General features: G+C 44.6%; 1 protein-coding gene across 1 annotated transcript; it reads left to right on the top strand.

Moving 5' to 3' along the window:
• Window positions 1-127: 127 nt before the first annotated feature.
• Window positions 128-5,613, top strand: LOC148911453 (uncharacterized). Its single transcript, XM_089029331.1, is given in 2 exon segments — window positions 128-2,163; window positions 2,165-5,613. Coding segments are annotated over 2 exon segments (4,941 nt in total). The 5' UTR covers window positions 128-445; the 3' UTR covers window positions 5,388-5,613.
• The last annotated feature ends 4,096 nt before the right edge of the window (window positions 5,614-9,709 follow it).

Here is a 9,709-nt window from a genome sequence, read left to right as displayed (position 1 = left end):
CAATTTAAAACTGTATTCTTAGTTTGATGCCATTTCGTACCAGAGCCTAATACAAGCTCTTACCACGAAGTGCGCCAGGTTTATGGATTTGATTAATAACGCCAGCGAGCCCGTTGTGCCCGCGGACATTTGTGCCTGTCATGCGCGCGCGCCCGCGCCAGTGACGCCTGTTCATTACTGTTGTTATTGGTCGGCCATCTTGCGACTACGTTTCATTATTAAAGCTTGTTCATTCGTTTACGTCGTTCGTCGTGTTTACTGGCGTGGTGGCAGCGATTAAAGGACCCACGAACAACAGTATAAATACAACGATCAATAGCAGAAGTCTCGTAACGAGCCAACCTGTACGGTGGTTGGAAAACGAACAGCAAGAAACGTACACAAGAGCTTACGAAACACATTCACACGGCCTCATCAACAATCACCCAAACCATCGACTCCAAAAATGACTTCAACAAGAGCACCAAAACAATGGACACTGACTAAAAACGAGACAATCACTTCCTTCGAAGCATGGAGACAAAACCTACAGTATACATTATCTCTCGACGTAAATTTCGCATCCTTCCTTGGTGATACCGTGACGTGGCTAAAGAAATCTCGAGGCCCTCTAAGAGGCTTTACTGATGACGGTGAAGCAGTCCCTGTCGCTAGACGTCGAACAGCACAGCAAAAGTGTACCCATCTGGAGTTGATGCTTGGCCAAATCGCTAATTATTGCCCAGTTATCTCTAGAAATTCAATTGTCAAGAACTCAACATCTATCAACTCCATCTGGCAAATGATTCGCATGCATTATGGGTTCCAGTCCACCGGAGCACACTTTATCGACTTTAATAACATTAAACTGGAACATGACGAACGCCCAGAAGACCTCTTTCAACGACTGATGTCCTTCGTCGAAGACAATCTCCTCATCGCTAATGGCAATATCACCCACCATGGCGAGATTATAACCGCCGACGAGGAATCAACACCCAGTCTTGAAAATATGATCGTTCTCACCTGGCTTAGACTAATCCACCCGGACTTACCAAACCTCGTAAAACAACGATATGGCACGGAACTTCGCTCCAGAACCCTCGCATCGATAAAACCAGAAATCTCCCAAGCGTTGGACTCACTGCTTGACGAACTACGCACAGCCGCTGATTCCAAGATACTACGCGCTACAGCGTCAAAATTTAGATTCCCTGCCTCACGTGAACCAAACAAATTGCCAAACAGTCGCCGCCCAACGACTTCCAGACGCCCCAGGTCATGCCCACTATGCAAAGAAGCAGGCCGCGCAGATCAACAGCATTTCCTAAGTAAGTGCCCTTACTTACCTCCTGAGGACAGACTCTTCCTCGCCAAGACTCGCTCGACAACCAACTATGAAGAGGAAGTAGAAGAAGACGACGATAACCTAGATCTGTACGCAACTGATCAAGTTGACAGTGAAGCGTCAGCCCTTCCGTCCGCACGTTCCATCTCCCGAAGGGTCAGCACCAGAAGGTCACCCCTACTCAACGCCTTCTATCGACAACACCCAGTGAGGCTGACCCTCGACACCGGCGCCGAAACCAGCATGATTAAAGCGTCCGTTGCCCAGACACTTGGTCTTACCGTCGAAAAGTCTTCCCAACAAGCATTGCAAGCCGATGGTACGACACCGCTGACCGTTATTGGCGAAGTACACGTCCTGCTCTCTCGTTCCAACAAGAAACTCGCGCTCGACGCCCTCGTAGTAGAGGACATAGATGTTGACATACTCGCTGGAATACCCTTCCTCATCGCGAACGACATCTCAGTTCGCCCAGCCACTCAACAGATAACTATACAAGGCTCCGAAACCATCTTGTACCACACCGATGAAAAACACAGCACTCAGGCTCACACCATACGCCACGCCACGTCGTATGTGTTACGTTCATCGTCGCCCACCACCGTTATCTGGCCTGGAGATTACCTAGAAGTTGACGTCCCCCCCGAGCTGGGAACTGACAACACTATCGCCATTGAACCCCGTAGTGATACGTCCCAACTCAAACGCCCTCCACCCAGCGAAAACCCATGGCCCCAACCACGAGTCATAGATACAGTCGGAGGTAAAGTGCGAATTACCAACACGTCCGACGAACCATACACCGTCCGACGCCACGACCACATCTGCTGGGACCGTCCCAGCGACTCCTCCCGAAGCGGCTCCACCCTCAACACTCCCCGTTACAGAAGTAAAGCCTACCCCGCCGTCCTCAGGCAGCGTAAGTCTAGATCCAGACAAGCTACTTACAAGTTCCATGCGTGACCAATTCCAGAAGGTCCTACAGAAATACGACAACGTCTTCAAACCGGACATTCCAGGGTACAACGGAGCAGCGGGCCATATAGAAGCCCGCGTAAACATGGGACCGGTACAGCCGCCCCAACGTAAAGGGCGCCTTCCTCAATACTCTCGAAACCAACTAATAGAGCTGCAAGAGAAGTTTGACGAACTGGAAAGAGACCAAGTCTTCCAAAAACCCGAAGATATCGACGTGGCAGTAGAATACCTGAACCCCTCCTTCCTCATAAAGAAACCCTCTGGCGGTCATCGCCTCGTCACTGCCTTTGCAGACGTGGGACGGTACAGCAAACCCCAACCATCACTCATGCCAGACGTTGACTCCACACTACGCACCATTGCACCATGGAAGTTCCTGATAAAGTCTGATCTCAGCCGCGCCTTCTACCAAATACCCCTTGCTAAAGAATCCAGGAAGTACTGCGGCGTAGCCACACCATTTCGTGGCGTACGCGTTTACTGCCGCTCCGCAATGGGAATGCCCGGCTCAGAAACAGCACTCGAAGAGATGATGTGTCGAGTACTTGGTGACTTCATCCAAGAAGGCTGCGTGGCAAAGATAGCAGACGACTTGTACTGCGGAGGAGCAAGCCCCGAAGACCTTCTACCTATCTGGGCACGGGTCCTGGAACAGCTTGACAGGTGCAACCTTAGACTCTCACCAACTAAAACGGTCATCTGTCCAAAGTCCACCACCATATTAGGATGGGTGTGGTCCCAAGGCAAACTATCTGCAAGTCCTCATCGCGTCGCGGTTCTTGCATCTTGTCCTCCTCCAACTACCGTCAAAGGCATGCGCTCTTTTATCGGGTCCTACAAAGTCCTTAGCCGCGTCCTACCAGAGTGTTCCTCCCTAATCGACCCCCTCGAAGGCGCAATCTCGGGTCTCCAGTCACAAGACAAACTTACGTTGAACGAAAGTCTTCTCCACAAGTTCAAAGCTGCTCAGCAGGCCCTCACGTCAACCAAAGCCATCGCTCTACCACGTCCATCCGACTCCTTATGGATCGTAACAGACGGCTCCGTAACCAAACGTGGCCTCGGAGCAACACTATATGTGTCCCGTGAGAACAACCTCTATCTTGCCGGATTTTTCAGCGCAAAACTCCGCAAACACCAAGTCAACTGGCTGCCCTGTGAAATTGAAGCACTGAGTATCGCCGCGGCCGTCAAGCACTTCAGCCCGTTTATAATACAGTCTGAACACCGTACTTGCGTACTCACTGACAGCAAACCATGCGTCCAAGCCATCAATAAACTCTGTCGCGGCGAATTTTCCGCAAGCCCTCGGGTAACATCATTCCTAACTACCGTTAGCCGATATCAAGTCACGTTGCAGCATTTGGCCGGTACGGCTAACCTCCCTTCAGACTTTACGAGCCGCAACGCTCCAGAGTGCCAAGAACCAACATGCCAGGTGTGCAGTTTCATCAAAGAAACAGAAGACTCTGTCGTCCGTGACGTGTCCGTTCAAGACATCATCGACAACACCAAGTCACTTCCATTCACCACGAGATCAGCCTGGCGAGAAATCCAAAACGGATGTCCCGACCTCCGCAGAGTCCATGCCCATCTGAAACAAGGAACTAGACCCTCGAAGAAACTGACTAACATAAAAGACATCAAACGCTATCTAAACGTAACGTCCATCTCCAAAGACGGCATTCTAGTAGTCAAACGCAACCAACCTTTCACCCCCTCATCTGAGGCAATAGTAGTACCACGGTCCGTACTTGATGGTCTTCTCACAGCTCTCCACGTTCGTCTAAACCATCCATCTCGCAACCAGCTTCAGATGGTTGTACTACGCCACTTCTTTGCGTTAGACATGAACAGTGCCCTAACCAGGGTATCCTCGTCATGCCACCCATGTGCCTCCTTACGGAAGTTTCCAAGTTCTCTCGTAAACCAATCATCTGAAGAACCACCCGACGTCGTCGGCATATCCTTCGCTGCTGACGTTATCAAACGACAACGACAAGCAATCTTACTACTCAGAGAGTGTTCGACATCCTACACCAACACTTGTTTAATACAAGACGAAAAGTACGACACCCTGCGCGACGCCCTTACACGCCTCATTGTGGAACTACACCCTTTGGACGGTCCAAGAGCAGTCATTCGAGTAGACCCTGCACCAAGCTTCTTATCTCTTAGCAACAACGACGGTCTAAAACACTTGAACATTTGGCTCGATGTTGGTCGCATAAAGAATAAGAATAAGAACCCAGTCGCCGAAAAGGCTATTCAAGAGCTAGAAGAAGAGCTTCTGCGACAGGAGCCCGGAGGTGGACCCATTACTTCTACTGGCCTCGCACTAGCAACAGCTCGTCTCAACTCTCGCCTACGCCATCAAGGTCTCTCCGCTCGTGAACTATGGACACAGCGCAGTCAATACACCTGTGACCAACTCCCACTATCTGACTACCAGAATATAGTAGCGCAGCACCAGAAGAGGTCCACTAACCATCCCCACAGCGAAAAGTCCAAAGACAAACACGGAGTTGCCGCACCTCAGCCACAGATTCGAGTGGGAGACATAGTTTATTTGATCGCTGACCGCGACAAACTACGTGCTCGTGACCGCTACATCGTTACAGAAGTGAGCGACCCTTGGTGTTACATTAAGAAGTTCACCGGATCCCAACTTCGCGCCACATCATACAAGGTCAAGCTATGTGAGTGCTATGCCGTTCCCGCTCCCCTCGCCTCCTCCCACACTAGTACTCAAGTAATCCACAACGATGCCGACGAAGACTTCGCCACCGTAGACCCAACGTTAGCGTCAGAAGAACCAAGTCCACCAACACCCCCATCGGAACTTATCCGCCCATACGAAGTTGACTTACCAAGCTGGTGTAAACCAAACAATCAAGACAACGCATCGGAAGAAGACACCAACACAACCCCAGAAACAACTGAGCAAGACCCACCACCCTCGCAAGTCACTCTCACCGTCCCACTGCCCATCAACAACGAACTCAGCAGCGAAGAATCTCCCTCGAGACCACAACGAACACGCAAACCCCCAGCCTACCTCAAGGACTACTTCCTATATTGAGACATTATGCGACCTGTAGATGTATGAACCATAATAACTTTGTTATCCAGTTAATTAACAGAAAATAAGGAAGAAGAAGATACTGCGCCAGCGAGCCCGTTGTGCCCGCGGACATTTGTGCCTGTCATGCGCGCGCGCCCGCGCCAGTGACGCCTGTTCATTACTGTTGTTATTGGTCGGCCATCTTGCGACTACGTTTCATTATTAAAGCTTGTTCATTCGTTTACGTCGTTCGTCGTGTTTACTGGCGTAAATATCCTTGTGAAGGCAGCTGTGTATGGAAATGAGCAGTAAGTAATTTGGTATTAAATGAGGAAGTAGTCGGTCGGGGTCTATTAGAAGAAGTTCTCATATTCTAACTTTCTATCCCCTTTTACCCTTGCATTTCTTATCATTTGAAATCGTAAAGTCAGTCAAAATGATTCAAAAAAATTATGTTTCCACTGGAAGCAATAGCCGAGAGAAATTTTGAAAAGTTTGACTGAAATTGGCCTACGTATCTCTTTTTTACCAATTTCTGCCGGTAACGGTCGAGAATCCTCGGACAGTTGAAAAAATTCGGGATTGCTCATACTTTGCCTAAATACCCTTTGTGGTGAGACATTTTCGAAAATACAACTTTTAAGTCCTGGGCGCCTTTTATCTTTTGAGAAATCACTCGAAGTTGATTTTGGGATCCAGAAGGGCTTGGGCACCTTGTGTTGAATAGGAAAACGTAAGGTTTTCTCGGCGATCGTATGGCTTCGCGTTTTTTTTTATTCAAACCATCATTTTTTCTAGCAAAGACACATTCTTTCTCTTGAATTTAATGTAAAAATATTTTTGCTAATTCTCGTTTTAAATAAACTACGGAATTTTGAATGGACCCCATTTTGACTTTTCCGTAATCTTTCTTCGTTTTCAATATGGCTAAATGGATTGTGGTACATGCACCAGAACTAAAACAATACCACTGTGCTACTTTTTTATCTATTTAAGTCAATATTTATACAGGCACATCCGAATTTAGCAAAGCTAGTTTAAAAAGAGAAACAGCATAACCCTTCTAAAATGACATGTCCAAATATTATTGGCGGCCCGCTAAACCGTCGTTCACTGACAGCCCCAAATGTGTCGGTAGTTTTGACTCAAGTGAGCGTCACGCACCGCTCATTGTATTAGGTCAGCAGCTCATTTTCTCGGAATTTCACTATACAGAAAGGCAGTTAAAATAATTACGTTGATGTTTTTCTTTGCGCAATTTCTGAGGGACATTTCACTATACAGAAAGCCAGTTAAAAATAATTACGCTTTTTTTCTTTGCGAACTTTTTTAGGGACATTTCACTATAGAGAAAGCCAGTTAAAAATAATTACGTTGATGTTTTTCTTTGCGCAATTTCTGAGGGACATTTCACTATACAGAAAGCCAGTTAAAAATGATTACGTTTTTCTTTGCGCAATTTCTGAGGGACATTTCACTATACAGAAAGCCAGTTAAAAATAATTACGTTGATGTTTTTCTTTGCGCAATTTCTGAGGGACATTTCACTATACAGAAAGCCAGTTAAAAATAATTACGCTTTTTTTCTTTGCGAACGTTTTTTAGGGACATTTCACTATAGAGAAAGCCAGTTAAAAATAATTACGTTGATGTTTTTCTTTGCGCAATTTCTGAGGGACATTTCACTATACAGAAAGCCAGTTAAAAATAATTACGCTTTTTTTTCTTTGCGAACTTTTTTAGGGACATTTCACTATACAGAAAGCCAGTTAAAAGTAATTACGTTGATGTTTTTCTTTGCGCAATTTCTGAGGGACATTTAATCAAACAAAGCCAGCTAGAAGTAATTACATAGATGTTTTCTTTGCGCAATCGACCAATACTTTAACAAACTGTGACAACATCGTGCTCGTAGAAGCATGAGCTCCTGCAACTATCAGGGTTCGTACGGGTTTTGGAAAGTCTTGGAAAGTTTTGGAAGTCAATAATGCATTTTTCCAGTACCTGAAAAGTTTTGGAAAATTTCTTTTTCGACCACTGGGCGATGGAAAAAATTTTTTTTTTTTTTTTTGGTTGCCCAGGTCCTACCTTACAAAGAACTCTTTTCGTTATATTAATTAAAAACGCCGATGAGAGACTGCGCTGATTTATAGTATGAATGTTCAACAGAACTCTTATCTTGTAGTTGTTGAGATTTTTTGTGAAATAAACAGAGAAATAAATGTTAATATGGTGCCATATTTTGTATTGGTTTGGATGTCGAATGTTTTTCATCCATAAATTTCACTTTATTTTTTTGCTTATGTGGTTTTGGAAATTTTAGTTGATGGGCTTTGAGAGACTTTTGGAAAAGTTTTGGAAATTTTCAGTGAGGACTCTGTACGAACCCTGAACTATGCTGCGTTATTCGGTGGTTTGTGTGGACCCAGTTTGTACAATGCATCCATCACATAATGTACGACTCTTGGAAAGTTGTGACAAAGATATTTCCAACCACCTTTCTTCCCAAACGTACAAGGAGAGCAGATAAGGGACCACTTTATAACTTTTTGAAATTTAAAACTGAGACCTTTGCTTCATCTTACTTCAATCGTGTGGTTCCCTTATGGAATGATCTGCCGGCTGAGCTCAGGCAAGCTCTCTGCACCGTCCTTTAAGCGCTTACTTGTTAGTCATTATAATGACAAATTTTTGTATTCTCTTGTTGAGACCACTAATACCTGTTCTTGGGTGACGGAATGCCGCTGCTTCAACTGTAGGGCTTAGCCATTCATTTATTAGTTACCTGTTTGATCTCTTTTTTTTCTTCTTAATTTTAGTTGGAGACTATCCTATAGGTGGAATGTCACCTGTCTAGTTCTCCGCAACAGTTTAATTGTTGGAAGCTTAATAAGTAAATAAATAAAGTCAGTGATGACTCCGGTGTTTCTTCCGAGTTCAAGTTACTTCTTCATCTATTTAACAAATAGACAGTTTTTATGTGTCTGTCCTCTTATTGACGATACATTGCGTCATCACATGACTGATGTCTATTTGTTAAATAGATGTTAGCAATCAACTTGTGAACTCAGCTGTCTATGGAATCGTAAAATTAGTTGAAATGATGCGGCAAAAAATTTGGTAAATACATTCAGTCCTGGTCATTCAGTGGTAAATACTTCAGTCCTGGTCCTTCAGTGCTTGTCCTTCAGTCCTTGCCCTTCAGTCCCGGTCCTTCAGTTCTTGTCCTTCAGTTCTTGTCCTTCAGTCCTTGTCCTTCAGTGCTTGTCCTTCAGTCCTTGGCCTTCAGTCCTTAGCTTGTCCTTCAGTCCTGGTCCTTCATTCCTTGTCCTTCAGTCCTTGTCCTTCAGTCCTTGACCTTCAGTGCTTGTCCTTCAGTGCTTGTCCTTCAGTCCTTGTCCTTCAGTCCTTGTCCTTCAGTGCTTGTCCTTCAGTGCTTGTCCTTCAGTCCTTGACCTTCAGTCCTTGTCCTTCAGTCCTTGTCCTTCAGTCCTTGTCCTTCAGTCCTGGTCCTTCAGTCCTGGTCCTTTACTCCTTGTCCTTCAGTCCTTGTCCTTCATTCCTTGTCCTTCATTCCTTGTCTTTCAGTCCTTGTCCTTCAGTCCTGGTCCTTCAGTCCTGGTCCTTCAGTCCTTGTCCTTCACTCCTTGTCCTTCAGTCCTTGTCCTTCACCCCTTGTCCTTCAGTGCTTGTCCTTCATTCCTTGTCATTCACTCCTTGTCCTTCACTCCTTGTCCTTCACGCCTTGTCCTTAATAATAATAATAATATAAGTTCTTATATAGGGCGTCCTAATAAACTCGAGGCGCTTTACAATAAACTAATTTATGTATATGATATAAATAAATAAATAAATAAATATATATAAAGCCTTTTGCAAAAATTATGGCCACTTCCAATATATATACAAGTATATCAAAAGCATGTCAACTGATTATGGGATATCCTCCCTGATATTTTTTTCGAGTTGTCTATCACAAGGGCTTTGTGAAAAAAATATCAAGAAAGATATCCCGCCGTATCTGATATACTTTTGATATACTTGTATGTATATTTGAAACGGCCATAATTTTTGCAAATGGCTGTGTGTGTATATATATATATATATATATATATAAATATATATATATATATAAATATATATATAAATATAAATATATATATCAGTCCTTGTCCTTGTGCTTGATTTGGAAAAGGATAGAAAAGAAGAAAAAAGAAAAAACGAATTTACCATACGTTTTTGAATTACAGATACAGTTTTAATGTTAACACAGTTAGAACTTGTTTATTTTTCTGTCCAGTTTCTTGCAGCTGTTCACTCCCGTATACAAAGATAAACTG

This window comes from Actinia tenebrosa, unplaced genomic scaffold, assembly GCF_029948245.1.
Source record: "Actinia tenebrosa isolate PJP-AT-01 unplaced genomic scaffold, QUT_ActTen_1.0 PGA_scaffold14__42_contigs__length_11649687, whole genome shotgun sequence".
Classification (NCBI taxonomy): Eukaryota; Metazoa; Cnidaria; class Anthozoa; order Actiniaria; family Actiniidae; genus Actinia; species Actinia tenebrosa.
Note: the sequence above shows the minus strand (reverse complement) of the source record. Positions and strands in the feature narration are given on the sequence as shown.